This window comes from Neltuma alba, unplaced genomic scaffold (assembly GCF_004799145.2).
Source record: "Neltuma alba isolate B1F8T4 unplaced genomic scaffold, ASM479914v2 tig00002427_pilon, whole genome shotgun sequence".
Classification (NCBI taxonomy): domain Eukaryota; kingdom Viridiplantae; phylum Streptophyta; class Magnoliopsida; order Fabales; family Fabaceae; genus Neltuma; species Neltuma alba.
The window spans coordinates 24,842-43,599 of record NW_021632858.1 but is presented as its reverse complement, the minus strand read 5'-3'; the positions used below and the strand labels follow the sequence as shown (position 1 = coordinate 43,599).

Genomic DNA, 18,758 nt, shown 5'->3' with positions numbered 1-18,758 from the left:
CTACACAGGGAGCTGCAAACAGAACTGAATTGCACAAACAGCGTGCCGGAGATGCGCCAGAAACGAAACAGAACGCCAGAAAGTAATAACCGTACGGACACTGTACGGACGCCGAGCGAACAGTGCAGAGCACCGGAAAAGTCGATGAACAGTGCAGAGCGTACGGACTGTATGGACGCCGAGTGAACAGTGCAGAGCGCCGGAAAAGTCGATGAACAGTGCAGAGCGTACGGACTGTACGGACGCCGAGTGAACAGTGCAGGGTGGTGGCACCAAAGGAAGCGTCGGGAAGAGGGTCACGAGCTCACACAGTAATTTTGGTACTGTAGCAACCGAAAATTAACACCCAGAAAGAAAATTCCCACGCTCTGATACTATGTAGGGAATAGAATAATATGGAGAATAATTATCTTATATTTCATTGATCAGAATATACACATATATATACAAGTGAGAGGAGCCTCTGCATTAATGGCTCATTATGATAATATCATATCCTATCAAATCCTAATCGTAATTACATAATATTTACATATCAAATCATATCATATCTCTACAAAACTAAAAAGAGCAGAAATCACATGCTGTTTTTGCTTTTACTCTCAATAAAATCAGCAAGGCTTCCACCTCAAACTTCCATAATTTTTTCCTCCTCGGAGTTCATATACAAAATCAAGTTGAGGGAAGATCTTCCAGAGAATATAGTCCACATAATTGATGTATTGTTGCCTCCAATTCAACACTCAAAAAATTCTAATCAATGGAACTTTTAGAACTAATAGATTCAGAAGTTTCAGATGATGGCGAAGACAATCCAGGAGCTACGCCAAAACTACAAGTCTGTGTCAACGGAGGTCCACATAGTCCTTCATTGCCTTCAAATGAATCTGCGCCAAATGACTGTATTTGAGTGCCAGTTGGGATGGGCCCTATCAAATGATTGAAGGAAAGGTTTAGAACTGCAAGAAACAATAGACTCGCGAGCTCTGTTGGAATCTTCCCCTTGAAAGAGTTCATTGATAAGTCCAATGACTCAAGATTGTTCAAATCCCCTACAGATGAAGGGATATGGCTTGAAAAAGCATTTTCTGACAAGTTAAGAGCATGGAGTGCCTTGAAATCCATAAGTTCTTTTGGAATTGACCCTTCAAAATGGTTAGATGAGAAATCCAAGGAAGTGAAAGCAATAAGAATCTTAACCAACTTCACCTGTCTCCCTTTGTTAACAATTGTTACTGAATCTTGGTAACTTCTGATCTCAAGAAGCTCGACATAAGCATCATAGAATAAGTGGTTGATCACATTAGGTGGCATTCCTATATTTATAAGTTTAGCCAGTTTTAGTGCAAGGTCTTTGTTTGCTATGGGGGTCCACGCACTTCTGATGTCCATGGGACTGACATTATCAAAGATTTCAAAAACCAAATGGCCAAATTTTGAACTTGATTCATCCTCAAGCATCAAAGCTTTCAAACTTTGCAGGAATGACCCTGGTAATTTACCACGAAAATTATTGGAGGCAAGATCAACAATTTGAAGTGTTTCCCAATTTCCAATGCTATGTGGGCAATCAAGAGGGCCATGGAAGTTGTTTGACCTTAGAATCATGACTTTTAGGGTGGATACGTTATTTAAGAAGCAAGGAAACCTATCAGTTAATTGGTTGTTTCCAAGGTTCAAGACTTGTAGTTTTTGGCAATTGGCCAATGATTTTGGGATAAAACCTTCAAAAAAATTTTCATTGAGATCAAGGAACCGCAAAGAACAAGAATTTGAAAATGTATCTGAAATTTGGCCTTTGAACTTGTTCTTTGCAAGATTTAGTACTCTTAAAGTGCTACTTATTCTTGTCAAACACTCCGGAATAGTGCCATTCAAACCATTATTGGAAAGATCAAGAATTCTAAGAGTTGAGATATTACATAAGGATTCATGAATTTGGCCATGCAGACTATTATTTGAAAGGGAGAGGAAATATAGAAAAGGAAGCTGATTACCAATGTCAGATGGGGCAATGTGGCTGAATCTGTTACTTGACAAATCCAGATAGATCACACTTCCTGATAAAACGGGAGTGGGGCCTAAAAGTTGGTTGGAATGAAGGTCAATGAGAAATAGATTGGAACTATTATTGTGGAATGGTCCTTCCAAATCTGTCAAAAGATTGTTTGAAAGATTTAGGAAATCCATGAATTCAAACCTCCAAATCCAATTGGGGATTACTCCTTCAATATGGTTGCTGGATAGATCTAGGCCACGTAAATTGGATTGATTCCTCAGAAATCTAGGAAAATCTTTCAACTTGCAGGAAGCTAATTTAAGTTGGCTCAATTTTGGAAATGATGACAAATCATCATTATCCCTCAAAGTTGCATCAACTAACAGGTTGTTGTGACTAAGATCTAATATTTCCAAATTCTCCATCCTCTTTATTGTAACCAAGCGCATGGTGCCATTGAACTTGTTTAAGGAAAGTTGGAGAACTCTAAGCCTTCTAAGACGGAAGATGGACAAGGGAATAGGCCCTTGTAAATTATTTCCATTAGCATCAAGGAACTCTAATGAGGATACTGATCTAGTGGGAAATTCATCCAATACACCCTCAAATCTATTATGAGAAAGCATAAGTTCTTGTAGAGATGGAAGTGAAAAAAGAGATGATGGAACTCTCCCATAGAAGGAATTTCCAACTAAATCAATGCTAATGAGATTGTCAAGGCTGTTAAAATGAGATGATGGAATTTCACCTGTCATGTGATTAATTGAAACAGATAGAAATCTGAGGATCTTGGACATATTGAAATATGGAAGGGGACCAGTGAAGTTGTTGAATGACAAGTCTAGATGAACAAGTTGGGTGAGTTCTGACATCGACTTTGGAAGCATTCCATTGAATTGGCAGCTTGATAGATCCAAGGTAGATAACTCCCTCAATTTGTGAATACAATCTGGCAATTTCCCCGAGAAACTCGTATGGCTAAGGTTCAAGGTGTTGAAAGATCCATGATGTGAAAACTCTGGTAAAGAACCATGAAGATCTTGATTATTGGATACATCAATGACTTGTAAGTTTGGCAATTGGAAGATTCTTATGGGAAACACTCCACTCAAGTTGCAACTATTGAGTTGCAAGGTGGTTAAATTTGTCAAACTCGCAAAGGACTCTGGCAATAAGGAAGCCAAATTGTTTTGATTCAGTCTTAGTACTAGGAGGGACTGAAGCTTTGAAAGTGAAGAATCAATAGGCCCAGAGAGATTGCAAGACGACAAACTCAAAATTTGAAGATTTTTAAGTGAAGATAGAGCACGGCCCCATTCCTTTCCTTCAGCCAATATCCTCATACCATCCATATACAACGTTGTGATTTTTGTAAGGTTCTGCAGAAGATTTGTTATATTTGGACTCTCGAGCTTTAGGGTATGAAGTGAGGTAGACAGATCAAGAGAAACCAACCTTGTTAACCGAGAGATCTCAATTGGAATATGCCCCTCAAAGCCAGCATTTGACAAATTTAGATATCTCAAGCTCTTTAGCTCGTGCAACTTTGAAGGAACCACGGAATGGAAGTCATTGTAAGCCAGGTTCAAATCTTGCATATATGTTAGGTTGAAGAGACCGCTTGAGCTATCAAGCCCTCCAGAGATAGATTCTTCGCTCAGGTCAAGAGCTATAACACGTCCCTTGTTGCACGTTACTCCACTCCATTCACAACAACTGTAATTTTGGTTCCAATGAACCAATTTTTGGGACTTGGCAGGGTTGAAAGTGAGGCTATTCTTCAAATGAAGCAATGCTGATTGTTGATGGCCATTTGCCACAAAGACATTGATGCTTAAACTTATGAAGCAGAACAATACCAAGAAAATGATTGAGTCGATAGTTCTCGTGGGATTCATGGTGACTCACACTTGTAACTGATGAGTTAAGGAAGGAAAAGATGGTTTTTTCCCTGATCAAGTTATTCTTTTACAGATTCCAAGCAACTGAGTTTATTACGTGTCCCTTGGCATACTGCAATAAACAGTTAAGATTTTTGTGTAGAATTGTAAAGAGGGTTTTCGAGAAGATCTGACTTTGGATGACAAAGATGATTAGTCCATGAGTGAAGCACGGTATTGAAAACCCTTATATTTTTTGAATTTGTTCTCAGTACAAATCGTGCCGGTCTTCATGAGCAAAGTTAGGAGTCAGTGACACCTGTTCCAGCCAGTCACTGATTGTAATTGGAAATTACTAGATATATAAACCATTGTTTTCACTTGTCATTCGGTTGTCCCCTTCACAAAAGAAACTTGTTGAATGAATTAAGTTTATGGGCTAGTGCACGCCGTTTTAGTTGACCCATTTTTTCTTTCTTATATGAAGAAAATTTTCGCAAAGACCTATGAAATGTTCAATACTGCCTCCAGTCATAAATATAAGATTTAGTTAAAGATATAATTTAGTCATAAATACAAAAACTCAATTCATTTTATCTCCCATATTTATTCATTTTTTCTCAAAGTAGTTTCTACAGTGATTACACATATTAAAAGATTTTCAATTATAAATATTTTAGAGAAGATAATGCCTATTTTTTTACAAATAATTAGCTTAACTAATTTTTTAATATTCATAAATTAGTTATCCAACTCTTATATTAAAGAGTAGACGTAATATTTTTTAAGACAAATGCTTGTTGATGTTATACTATCATTGTAGCTGGAGATTGTTTGTCATTCACTATTTGCAATGGAAATTTAAGGACCAAAAACAGGGCATTTTCTTTTCAAACATAGCCAATTGTATTATATGAACAAGAACAGGGTATATTTTTTTCAAAAGAATTATAATGAGATCTTAAGAAAGAAAAATAATTATTATAAAATCTCAATAATTAATAATTTAAACAGTCTGTAATGACAAGTTTTAGAATAAAAAAATAACAACTTTTAAAACTTATTTTGTAATTTTTTTTCTTGGAATCTCATTGTAATTCTCCCTTCATTTATTTTGAACTGAAATCATTAAGCATAGCTTTTTAGGTATTTATCATTAAACTATAAAAATGCCTAATGAAAACAAAACATGAAAAGAGTCTCACAATTTTGCACTGTATTAGCAGTGTTGTTCCTCATTTTTTTCAAATTAAATGATATTATATTTTTATTAGAGAATATTAAAAGTTTTGGACTTTTTCAGCGCTGATTAAATCAGTCTATAATTTACTTCGCCATGATCCTTGTCAAAAGCATCACCTTAGAAGAGGAAAATAAGAGTGCTGATGGGAAAAAACCCGAGCCAAAACCGAAGACCGACATGCCGCTCTTGATGAGCAGAGTTGAAACTCAAACACAGCTAAAATATACATCACACCTATCTTTGAAATGTTCACAAACACTTGTCATCTTTGAAACTTTAAAAAAATTGTCACACAAGTTATAGCCTGCTCCTTTGACATCTACCCTTAGAAGATTAAAAAAATCAAATAAATTAATTAATTATAATAAATATGACATGATTTTTTAAAAATATCTCAATATAACATTAAATTATACGTTCGTTTATAAAATAAATATATTTTGGAGAAAAATAATAAATATAAAAAATAAAATAAATTGAGATTTTATATTTAGAATTAAATTCAATCCGCAAACTAGTTTTTATATTAGAGGTTGGAGCTAGTATTAATTTATGAACTCCTACGTATGACTTAAGAGAACATATATAAAATTTTCATTGGATTATAGTAAGAGAGATATTCATTTTGCGTATAGTGGCATTGTATAGGTTTGTGTTAAAATTTAATTAATAACCCATTAACATCTAGGTTTTTGGTATGTCACGAAAATAAATTATAATGAGACTGATAATGAAGCGATTCTAAACTTACAGGAATAAAAAAAAATATTGTGAAGAATCGAGGTGATAGCCTAATGTATGTGATTGCCCACAAACACAACTATGAAATTTTTTTGATATACTAACCTCAAAAATTGTCTAAATCATCATCAAAAATCAGTTTTAGATTTTGTTTTATTTTAATTACTAAGTCTATGAAATCTTAAATGCAATAATCGTTCTTTTTAACGAAGACGAGGATGTTGTTTTATGTATTTTTTCCATTCCAAAACATTTTTAGATTCATCCCAACTTTTCACAATGATCAAATGAAAAAAAAAAAAAGTTGAATACCGTCAGGTTTTCTTTTAATCAGTTGTTGTTTATATGTATGAGTCATGAAACTACTTTCAAGGAGCCTTAATTCTCATCTCACGAGATCCTTTACTTGACATATCTCTATATTTTCTCAACGATATCATTTTATTCTTCTTCCTATTAGCCACCTTCACCGGTAGTTTTGTTCGTTAGCCAAGGAAATGGCTTGTGACTACATGAATATTAATGCTCAAGTTTATGAAGAAGGCTGGCATCAAGAAGATCTACGAGTGGTTAGTTCTCATGGGATTAACTTGAGGATGAAAACGGGACTCAAGTGTGGCTGATGAGTGAAGAAGGGTAAATATGTTCTAGGGTAAATATGTTCTTTAACCTGAATTTAGTCATCCTTTTATGGATACTATATATGCAGCTCGATTTGTGCGTGTCCCTCAGGGTGCTGCAATAAACTAATAAGATTTGGTCTACGTGAAGGAATAAAATGTAAACGGTGTTTTCTTGGAAGCGAAAGATGAAGGTCAATGATATGAGTGAAACTAATAATACAATTGTTGAATCGAAGTACTATCACCTCTAATGCCGTGCAATAGCAAGATACTTTGGTATTGATCCATCTAATTGATCTCCATGGAGAACTGGGTAGTCCTCATGGGAATGTTTTTCCGTAGAGCCAATACACGAACACTGGGGAAATCAAGGGGGCTGAGGAATCTGCTTTGAGCCACTATCCATTCAATTCCCTTTATTTTTTCGAATGAAAAGGGAAATTCTATTCAAAAATAGGTGATATGTACAAGGAAATATAGAGTCAAAACAAAAACAAGTCAGAGAGGCCTCTAGTCTGGCTTACAAGAGACCGAACACTATAAATGGAGTGAGGTTGCCGTTAGCAGACAATCTTTGGTTTCTGACTTTCAAATAAGATTCTGTAGTGAAGATCAGAGTGGCGATAGGAACCACTTCCTTCAAGTCATATGAAAAAAATTATTTTTGTAAATTACACTACAAAATAAATCTTATATTTAGAATTAGAGGAGTATCATTTTATAGTGGTTATTTTGTATTATTTGTAAAACTATTACAAAATCTGCTATGACAAACAATTTAGTAGCGGATCTTGCATGGCTAAACCTGCTATAGTTTTTTTGTAGTCGTCTTACACACTACTGCCAACGACGGAACAAGTTGAGTATACTATAATAACATTAGTAGAGGTTAGAAAACCACTACAAAAAAGTTGGCGAGAAATTTTTTCATCTTTGTAGCGGTTATAAAACTGCTACTAATTATAGCATGAAATTTTGTCCAGAAAAAAAAGAAATTTGAATAATAGCAGCAGTCATGGGGACCGTTACTGATGGTTAGAGGAAAATTATGGTTTAGCAGGACTTTTGAAGTTCTATGACAGTTTGTCTCCCATAACCGCTACAAAGTACCCGCTGCAAACATGATGCCTTATTTTTATCAATTCCTTTGACATAACCACTACAAAGTTCCTACCGTAAAGATGGAGCCAATTTTGTAGCGGTTTATTTGCCAATAACCACCACAAACTCCTTTGTCAAAATGCTGCAAATTTGCAGCGGTTTACTTTAGAATTGCTAAAAATCATATAAGTTGTAGGGGTTTTTTGTAACTGCTATAAGATAACAGCTACAAATTTGTGTATTTTTTTGCAGTGTGATGTAATTTATATCTTCCCAACAAAGAAGGTACACCAAATCTAATACTACCGAGTTTTCGAGAGCTGTTTCTCTTTTGCTGGAAAAATAATCATATATGCTGAAATTTCTTCCGAAACGTTGGGGAAAAAATGATCCTCCTAATCTTGTTGACTTAATTGAATAGCCTGTAATCGGTAAGTTGAATGACACTGTTCAAGTGGAAAATATAAATGGAAAGGATAGGTAACTTCCACGGAGCATAATAGAGTGCCTACCACTAAAAGAGAAGCCAATGCATCATTCTGTCAATGGATATGGCTCTTATGTAGAGTCCTGTCTACCCTGGAAGTTTTTCTCGGGAATGTCACTCATTTACACATGCAGAATCCATTTTCAATATCTCAAGAATATTCCTCTTAAGGGGTCATTTTGCCATAGCAGAGATAAAAAGATGCAAAATTTCCACACTTTTTCATGCATAAAACTGCTTGTTTGAAACTAAAGGGGCAGAAATAAAACCATATTGATACATGTATTTATGTATGTATGCACGCATGATCACATTGTGCGCAGCATCTATTCTCATCAGCTCGTTATTTCAAATTTAAATATTGAACGAAGTAGCAGATGAGGATTAGTGAGGCTGCCACCGTAGAGTTCGGTAATGTTTCCCCCCACGGCATTCGTACACAAAAATCAGCTGTGGAAAGACCCTACAAAGCAAGTCATCAACGTGTTTCCAGTACCGTATCCTCCATGGCTTAGAGAAAGCCAGAGGCAAAAGGACACTTCCAATCCCAAAAACAAATCCAACTTCAGGACGTATGAAATTCCAATTAATTGACCTCTCAGAGTGGGAAAATCGCAATATCTCGGGTTTTGTGCATTTTGGAGTCAAAGGAGGTCCACATAATCCTCTGTTGCCACCGAAGGAAGATGCTTCAAATGACTGTATTTGGGTGCCTGTAGGAATCCTCCCCACCAGTTGGTTAAAAGAGAGGTTCAAGAATGAAAGGAAAGATAAACTTGCAATTTGTACTGGAATCTCTCCCCTCAAAGAATTACTTGACAGGTCCAGGGACTCGAGCTTTCTCAAATTCCCAATAGATGATGGTATCTGGCCACTGAAAGCATTATTGGACAAGTTCAGAATATACAGTGCTTTAAAATTCATCATCTCCTCTGGTATTGGTCCTTCAAGATGGTTGCATGAGAAGTCAATGGCAGTGAACACAGTTAGAATCTTAACCCACTTCATCTGTATGCCTTTGCTGGTAACACTCACTCTATCCTGATAATAAACATGACCAAATTTCAGGATCTGATATTGAAGTGTTTGCGCTTCATCGGGCATCATTCCTTCCCATGATGTGAATGATTTTCCTGGTAGCACACCCGTAAAATTGTTGGAAGCTAAATCAGCAATTTGAAGCATCTGCCAGATATCATTGTTGTTCGGGCATCCAATGGAACCATGGAAATTATTTTGTCGCAAGACCAGGACACGGAGCGTGGGTATGTTCTTCAAGGAACATGGAAATCCATCAAAAATATGATTCATTCCCAGGTCCAACACTTCTAATCCTAAGCAATTAGCAAGAGAATTTGGCATTGGTCCATCTAACGAATTTTCATGGAGATCTAGAGTCCTCAGGGTACACCGAGCCGGAAACTTGTCCGGTATTTTCCCCGTGAGATTGTTTTTCCGCAGAGTTAGTATGGCAAGGGTCTCACTCATTTCCATTAAACATGAAGGAATTGCACCAGAGAAGTTATTGAGGGAAAGATCAAGCACCTGAAGACTCGAAAAATTGCAGAAGAATTCAGAAATGCTGCCATGAAAAGAATTATGTGATAGAGATAGGAAAATTGTGAAAGCCGTGCAATCACTCAGATTAGCTGGGATGACGATAGAGCTGAACCTATTGGTTGAGTAGTCCAAATAGGCAGCACGCCTAGGAAAGAAGGGGATTGGCCCTTCGATATGGTTGTCATGAAGGTCGAGGAGCGTCAAACTAGAACTCAAATTCTGCAACGGTCCTTCAAAATCAGTCAGCAAATTATGAGAAAGATTAAGGTAAGTGAGACTTTCAAGTTTCCAAATCCAGCTGGGTATCGGACCTCGGATTTGATTACCTGAAAGATCCAAATCAGTTAACTTGGACTGGTGTCTTAAGAAACCAGGGAAAGTCTCCAACTTGCAACCAGCCAATTTTAGAGTGGTCATGTTGAGAACTGAAGACAGGCCAGAATCTGATTTATTCACCTTGATTGACAAGTTGTTATATGATAGATCCAATGAAGTTAAATTTCTGAGCTCCACAAGCTTATCTAGCAGGATTGGCCCATTGAACTTGTTTGACGACAGTTGGAGAATACTAAGTCCTCTGAGTTGGAAGATTGAGCTTGGAATAGGACCTGATAAATTATTGCTGCTCAAATCGAGGGTGTTTAAAACGGATGAAGGCACAATTGAGAACTCATGCAGTTGACTGAACTGATTGTTGGAAAGCTTAATGCTCCGCAGGGATGAAAGCATTAGAAGAGAGGAAGGAATGGTGCCATTGATGGAATTATTACGCAGATTAATGGTGGCCAGATTTTGTAGTCCCTCAAATTGATCAGGTGATGAAATTTTGCCACCTAACACATTATCAGAAAGGTCCATGTACGTCAGTTTCTTGGCTGCACCAAATGATGGAATTGGACCGCTGAAGTCGTTCATTGACAAGTCCAGATAAGCGAGTTCAGTAAGCTTTGAGATTGAATTAGGAAGTCGTCCTGAAAAGTGAGAAATTGAAAGATCTAATTTCGATAAATTTTTCAAGTTACTGATTGAATCTGGAAGCCCTCCGGAAAAATTTGTGCGACTCACTGCAAGGGTTTGGAGAGATCCATTCAATGGGAAATTCGGGAAAGAACCACTGAGATCAGTATTGTAAGATATGTCAATGAAGGTCAATGTCTTTACCAGGAAGATATTTTGCGGGAAACTTCCACTCAACCAGCAAAAGCTAAGATGCAATCTGGTCAGATTTGTAAAAAAACCAAAGAATTCTGGTACTGTGGCTGACAAATTGTTCTGTTCAAGACGAATTACCGAGAGGAGCTTCAGTCTAGAGAGGGAAGAATCAATGGGACCTGAAAGGTTGCAGTGTGACATGCTCAGTACTTGCAGACTACGGAGTGATGATAGGGCAGTGCCCCATTCTCGTCCCTGAGCTGATATAGTTACACCATCTAAATACAATTGCCTAATGCTGGTAAGATTCTGAACAAGCATTCTCAAATTCGGACCCACAAGTTTCAGCTCTTGCCCTGTTAAATATGAAAGAGACGACATATCCAGAGTAACTAACCTGGTCAGTTGAGAGATCCCATTTGGTATCGGCCCCATAAAGCCAGCATATGACACATTCAGGTGAGTTAAGTTCTTCAATTTGTAGAACTCACTCGGAATCACAGAACTGAAATTGTTGGAAGCCAAACTTAAATTCTGTAGATACTGGAGACTGAAAATACTGCTTGAACCGTCAAAACCACCAGAGATTGACTCACCACTCAAATCCAGACCAGTAACATGTCCTTGCTCATCACAAGTGACGCCACCCCACTCACAGCAAGATGAGCTTTGATCCCAGGACACCAGTTTGATGGAACCTGATTCGTTAAAACGGAGACTGTTCTTCAATCGGAGGAGCAATGATTTCTGGTCCTCCAGACATCTGCTTGATACCATGTAAATGTTGAAACAGAGAAATATCCAAAAGCAGCAGGCTATGAAGGAACGCCATGAAACTGAACGAATTGCCATCGATTTCTGAAGTTGAAGACGCCTGGAGGTTCAACTAAAGACTATTGATATTGTAGAGCAACTATAAAACAAAATGGCCGAGACATATAAAGTGAATTCTGAGCCATGAAAATAGCTTTTGCTGTGGTAATGTCGCAATGATCAAGTATTAAGTGCAAGGTCCCTGTTTGATGAGAAAGTTTCCTAATCTCTTTGTGAGTCAAGCAACTGTGTCATCCCACCTTCTGTTAATTTTCCATTGATACATTGTCGTGTTCTATCGTATTCATCATTTTCCAAACCAACGAAAGTTCGTATCACCGACACTTGGATTGTCATTCTCTCGTTAACAAATAAATTTAGGTAAATTGACTGGGAAATGCTAACTAATGCATGCTTGTTGACATTGATTTAAATTAAGGGAAAACTGTGTGCGCGCGCGCGCGCTCTCGTGACATTCTAAATCAATTAATAATGAATCTTTCAGAATAACTTCTATTTGTGACATAAATTCACGTGTTGGCATTTCACTGTCACATCAATCGCAGTCCTCAAGTTGGACACGGAGTAGACATATAAAAATAAAAGATTAGACAAATTCAATAATTTTAATTTGGAAAGCGAGAACAGATAAATGAGTCAAAGAGACACAAGTCTTTGAAAAAATGGATACAGGTCATGAATGAGTGTGGAAAAACACTCAAGCACGAGAGTAGTCCATATTTGAAATTTCAAGGCTCAGTCCTTATCATTCTATAAATGCAGCTGTATCGACTTGAACACAAAGTCCCTCTCCCACGGCTCATTCTACCCCAGCAACAACACGGGCCTGTTGGAATTTGCACGCCAAAGATTTTAAACAACCTATCCCGATCTTAAATAGAAGAGCCTATTGAAAATTTTGGTTTCATCATTTCTATAAAATTTCATGCCTACCACAATAATTTTTTTTCTTTTTCTTAAGTATCCTTATTTAATGCATCATTTTTTCCAAGTTAAACGATTAAAAATCCACAAGTGCTTAGTAGAACGTCTGAGCATGGACAAGAGGTCTTGTGGGAATTCTAGAAAAACCTACAGCTTAGCTTTTATTTTTCTTGTCCTCAAATAGGTCATTGCCCTCTTCTTGGGGGCATTAAATTGGTGTAGTAATCAATTGCGAAAAATTAACTTAATGCATTGTCCCTTTTGAGTAAGTCTCCTACTCCCTTTGGAAGTCAAGTAACTGTTGTATCTCACCTTCCTTTAAATTTCCACTGACCACTCTCGATTGATATCATATAATTCATTCTCATCGTATTTATCGTTGTCCAAGCGATGTAAATTCGTTTTGCTTGAAAATGACTTGCAAATTCTAGCTATTGCATGCTCGATAGGATTACCTAAATTGCGCATAGATAAACGCATAACGTATTACTAAAGTCTGGGGGGATTTTAAATTTATTAATAAACTAATCGTAGTAGTGATTCTCATGTTGGACCTAGTATCTTTGATCAGCGAATAATACTCTGATGGCTAAAAGATAATTTAAAAAAGCTTTCAGAACAAGTCCTATTTATCGCAAGTTCATGTGTTGACATTTCCAGGAACATCATATTACAGTCATCACTTGGAACTCAGAGAGTAATAAAATTGCACAAATTTTCGCAACAAGCTTTGCCAACATTACAATAAAGCCAAACGGAGGCTCCATGTAATGAAATTCAAGGTCCAACGAACAAATCGAATGGAAGATTTTTGTACGTGCGTGAAAAGTCGTTCCCTCCTGCCACAGCACATTGTTTCCGAGGAATACATTTTTAAACTACTTTTATTTTAGAACCATCTTTGGTAACAAGATCCCTTTTTTAAAGTTAAGGATTGATGTGTGAGATGACAGGAATTTGCACAGACATTCATATAGTCAATTTTCCTTCTCTTCTAAGCTATAACCCCAGAAAAAAGGGCCCCCAAAAAAAAAAAAAGGAGCCAGTGTCCTGTCAGCAGGTATATACAAAAACTCGGGAAATGTTATGAACTGATGTTAACTTCATCTTGTGCACGAATCAAACGACCGTTTTGAAGCAACCAAGAAGGAAAGGAAGCTTGGCAATTGCTAATATGAGATTTCAACCTGGGAATGTTAGGGTGTGCACTTCTACATCTATGACACCTCAACTCCATGGACAGCAACTTGTCATCATCTCTCAAGGTTGCTTTCCCATGATTAGAGACCTCATCAATTACATCTACTGAGTCACGAAAGAAATCAGTGTTGAACGAGTTCCAGTGCTTCTTGTTCTTCAAATGTTTTGAGTCAAAGTCCTGGCTAATAACATGTAAATGAAGTTGTCGCATTGATGGAGCCTGCAAAAGAGGAATTGTCCTGAATGTTTAGCATATATGAATATGCTCTACAAACAAAATTGAGTTCCTCATGCCGCGCAAAGGCTTGGCCACCATGCACCTAGAATCTTGAACGAAACATTACAAACATATTCATCATAGACGCGCTTTTATAAAGCAACAGAACTGTTTTCCTTTTTCTTTGAATAAGATACCAAGATCACATTTGCAGAGAACCAAAGATAAGCCATATACACCAATTCAATCCCATAATACATCTAAAGGCAACAACACTTTTAATAATAACAACAATAACTGAATTTCCTTCTGAACAATAAAATGTAATCAACTAGATCATTTTCTAAATTATTGCTTTAACAATATGCTGAACCATCCCAACCATATCTTACTTTGAGTCCAAGGAAGAAAGGTTTTAGGTATGTGTGGCTTGGCTTTGCATTGAAACTTGAAAAGCATGCATGTCATCCACCCACATTCTACTTTCATGGTTTGAAAAAACAATCAGTTCAACCCTTAAACTAAATAAAAGTAGGATAGTTATGGAGACTTTCGGAGAGTATGTGATGCCTAAGTTGCACATTTAATAGTATGAAACGCTCAAATGACATATTTAATTAGATTTATTCTCTCACCTCAACAATTAGCTTGTGGGGAGAGTTTCCAGTCCCAGTTGAATACCCATCAAATATTTATTTTCTTTTCTTGTTAAGAGAAAGAGAAGGGGAAGCAACCATTCATAAACAAACGCACTGCATACCGAGTGATATCCAAGACGAAAAACTAGTGAAGCATTCTCATGCAAGAACTTCTCGGCCCACTTTAGACCCACAGAATGCATCCTCTTTAGCAAGTGAAGATGGTCATTTTGAACATCAGCCAGGCAATCGAGGCCTCTAGTTCTTGCCAACACCAAAACATGCTTCTGTGCCTGCAAAACACAAGGAAATTCTGATTGTTACCACTGCAAAGACAAGCATGAAATGAAATAAGCGCTGGGTAGGGAAAAGGGTAAGGTCAACCTTAGGATACAGGTCATTCAGCACAACTACATCTTCGGATATTTCAAGCAATTCATTCTTATGCTCCTCAGGACGCATAGCTATTTGATGAAGAGCTTGAGCCCATGATCCCCATGTCTTATTCAAGCTGCCATCATTTTTTTTATTACTTGGATCTATGTTCACAACCTTGGTACCAGCTCCGTTCCCTTCAACATCATCCTGACTTCCCTTGTATTTCTTGCTTTTTTCAAATCCATGATCAACATCTCTCTTGCTCTTTTGCTCTGTCCCAGTCCTCAGGATTGATGCAAAAGCTTCAAATAGTGAAGTGTAAGCCTCCCTTAGAATCTTGCAGCCTTTATTGTAGTCATTATTGAGACAATCTGGCCTTTGTGGATTCATATTTGGCCCAAGAACATGTATTACATGGGTTACTCCCTCCCTAGTAAACAAAGGAGAAGATGATGGTAGAGGGACAGCAACAGCATGCCCAGGCAAGAGCAATTGTGCTCGTTCTTTGGTTGCAGACACCAAGATAGGACCTGCAGCCTTGAAAATTGCAGCATTGACCCCTCCACCTCCAGGTTTCAATCGCCTGCAATTAAAATTGACAGGTTTAGATGACTTGTGAATGCCCCTAATGCGCTAGGTGACACAAATGCTACAATGACCGGTGGGCTATGTGAAAATCTTCGTTAATCAGATTCTAATCAAACAGGAACCATGATGTCAAATGAGACAACTAGGAACAAATAAATAAAACCAAGGCAAATTAGCAACTGACATAGAAAAACAATAATTGAAGACAAATTGACATACAAATGTGACGTGGGAAGGATTATGGTGTCTTCTCAAATGTTCATGACTTTTCCTATTCGGCTGTATAGATTAATCACAAGTCCTAATTGCAATTAGATTGCTACATATAATGAAATTATAGAAAATTACCAGTTGGCAGCATTAGCTATCACAGCACAGTGCAAGCCTCCCGTGGACTTGAGGCAAGTAATATCCCCAACATGGGTAAAAAACTTTCTGGGGTCTAAGTTCTTTTGAGCAGCTTTGGCTTTAACTAATGACAGAATCTTTGAACCATGAGTCAAGTCAACTAAAACAAATCTAGCATTCGCAAGCTTATTTGAGAACTCTGCGACTTTCTCTACAATAATCTCAGCTGCCTTCTGATGGTCAAATTGGAAATCAGATGTTGAAATAGATGGAAATGCCAGAGTGGGAGGATCATCCATGAAAGCATGATCAACATTAGAAACAGAGGAACCAACTGAGATATTTTCTAAATTCACTGACTCTAAGTTGGCTTTATCTGAATTTGATGAAACTTTTTCCATATCTTTACGGCAGGGATCTATCATCTCATTATTTTGAGAAGTAAAATTTCCACCACTATTCCCTCTAGACTCAGCAACAATTGGAACCTCATCCTTTTTAAAGAACTTCATTATATCCACTTGAACTTTGGAATCTTTACTTTTCTGTCCAAAACATCCATGTGGAAGCTTATCCAGTGGCCCAAGTGTGCTGTACGTGTTAATAGCCACTTTGACATCACTCTCAGTCTGACAAAATGTTATCCGGTTAAACCCTTCACTTAACGAAGGCAACTCTTTCTTTTGAAGCATTCTATTCACCACTGCAGCAGCTTTTCCACCCTGTAAATTTCCTTCATGCCCAGTTCGTTTGACAGATCGAGAAATACAAAGCTTTGCAGGAAGATCAAGCACAACAGCATGCACATCTATTTGGGGTCCACCAAGCTCTGTGAATCCTGAACGCTGTTCTCTATCAAGATTGCACCTGTCAATAAACACATTCTTTCCATCCTTCAATGCTCCAGCAGCACAGCTTAGACATTGAGCTTTATTTCCTGCTTTTCCATTTCCAATGGCATCCTAAAGCAAGGGGAAAGACAGGACAGGATAAGCATTGTTACGGAATGTTCAAAAGCCATTGTTGATGTGCCACTTCTAGTAAAGGAGGGTTTTTATTTTCCTTTTTTGGGGTTGGGGAGAGTTGAGCAGAAGCTCCTTAACCATGAATAAGTTATGCAAAGCAACAAAAAAAAAAATATCTTCCAATTTTTTCCCTAGATCAAGTTAATTACCCACTTTAATCTAATTTAGACAGAAAATCAATACCACGTAAAGCAAAGGAAGCTGAAAGAAGCGGACGTTATCACAAATGCTTCGAAAAAAAACTTTGATTAGCACAAAGAAATTTCCCATTCGTAACTTTTCAAGTAATAACAGTGCAACCCCAAAACGACCGACTAAAAGAAATAAAAGTAACAATTGAAGACATCTAATTACTTTCCACGAAACGAGATTGAAATTCGTTTCTAAACAAGTGAATCCAGGAATCTCCAGATAGCTCAATCCCTCAAGCAAACAAGAATTGGCACTTAAAAGATATACAAAAATTGACTGGGCTATTTCAAATTTGACAATGTGCACGGTATATGACAATCAAAAAGAACATATAAATGGCATAACGAGAGCCGTCATTCAAACTATCAAGCCAAGCTAAAACAGTAATGCCACCCAGAACTGATGCTCAAGCAAATTTCAAAGACAAAAAGGTAAAACTCGGCTAAATACATTACGTTTCCTTCTTAGTTAGAACACGCCATCAAAGAAAACAAAATGTTGAATGCTGAAATCAAACCTCAAAAAGAGATTTTAAAATATATCAGTGGGGAGAAGCAACTCAACCTGGCAAACACGAACCCAAGCACGAGTAGAAGAACGCATAACTTCTTCGCAGAAAGTGGACTTGCCGCTTCCTGGTGCTCCCACTAACATGACCAATAAGAGCTTTTCCTCTGTCACAAGTTGCAAGATCAAAATACACCATTACATTCTTCATTGACGAGAGGGTTTAGTTTTTCGATTCATCGACAAATTAGAAAACGTAGATGATAACATATGGTTCGATTTCTGATACCATACCTTTGGGTTTAGAAGTTTCGTCGACGTCCATCTTCAAGTTCCCGTCTTTCTTTCGGCCAAAGAAGATGTTGGAGCTTTCCTTGCATATGGAAAGCGAGCCTGAAAGCCGAAAATACAGATGCTGAGTCGTATTTTTCACATTGTCTCGTAAAAAATTTTAAATTTTTAAAAAATAATTATATAGAATTTATTGCATAAGCTAATAAGCTATAACTTCTTTTTCGGCGAACACATAAGCTATAACTCTAGCCATTAATCCAGACCTAGCATAACTTCTGAAAAACTATTGATGTTACCAAGAAAAGTATTTTTACATTTAAATGCATATTTTCTTAACTAAAATAACCTCAAACGAGTAATCACGATCACAATAATAATATAAATTCGAGAATATATATTTATTTTGAATATTGGGAAAGTCCTGGAATATATTAATATTCATATATCATACTACCTAATGTCCTTAATATAAGACCCCGTTTGACTTTTAGTTTGGTCCTAATTATAAGACCCCAATCCATTTTGTCTCTTATATTTATGCATTTTTTCTCAAGATAGTCCTTCTAATAATGATAGTTCTAACTAACACACTTAATTAGCAAGGATATTTTAGGAATGACAACATTTATTTGTTACAAATAACTAACTTAACTTACTTCCTTAATCTCCTCAAATTAGTCAACTGGGTCTTATAATTAGGACCGAAGGTAGTATATGTTATCCTTCATACAGAAGTTTTTGAAACGTGACTGCTTAACAATATAAAAATATTATATGCAGGAAGAATTACATTTTTTTTCTCAGCACAGGAAGAGTTACACTGAACT

General features: G+C 37.0%; 3 protein-coding genes across 3 annotated transcripts; all 3 read right to left on the bottom strand.

The window, feature by feature from the left end:
• LOC114727137 (receptor-like protein 7) lies at window positions 1-3,897 on the bottom strand. The gene is made up of 2 exons (XM_028913863.1): window positions 768-3,897; window positions 1-323 (listed from the first exon to the last, which is right to left on the bottom strand). The coding sequence occupies exons 1-2, from the start codon at window positions 3,895-3,897 to the stop codon at window positions 1-3; spliced, it is 3,453 nt and encodes a 1,150-aa protein (XP_028769696.1).
• Window positions 3,898-8,458: 4,561 nt separating this feature from the next.
• Window positions 8,459-11,847, bottom strand: LOC114727128 (receptor-like protein 32). Its single transcript, XM_028913853.1, has one exon. The coding sequence runs from the start codon at window positions 11,636-11,638 to the stop codon at window positions 8,459-8,461; it is 3,180 nt and encodes a 1,059-aa protein (XP_028769686.1). The 5' UTR covers window positions 11,639-11,847.
• Window positions 11,848-13,444: 1,597 nt separating this feature from the next.
• LOC114727095 (transcription factor bHLH140-like) lies at window positions 13,445-18,018 on the bottom strand. Its single transcript, XM_028913827.1, has 6 exons — window positions 17,932-18,018; window positions 17,695-17,804; window positions 15,914-16,875; window positions 14,984-15,560; window positions 14,722-14,892; window positions 13,445-13,964 (listed from the first exon to the last, which is right to left on the bottom strand). Exons 1-6 carry the CDS (start codon window positions 17,960-17,962, stop codon window positions 13,629-13,631), a joined length of 2,187 nt encoding a protein of 728 aa, XP_028769660.1. The 5' UTR covers window positions 17,963-18,018; the 3' UTR covers window positions 13,445-13,628.
• Window positions 18,019-18,758: the final 740 nt, after the last annotated feature.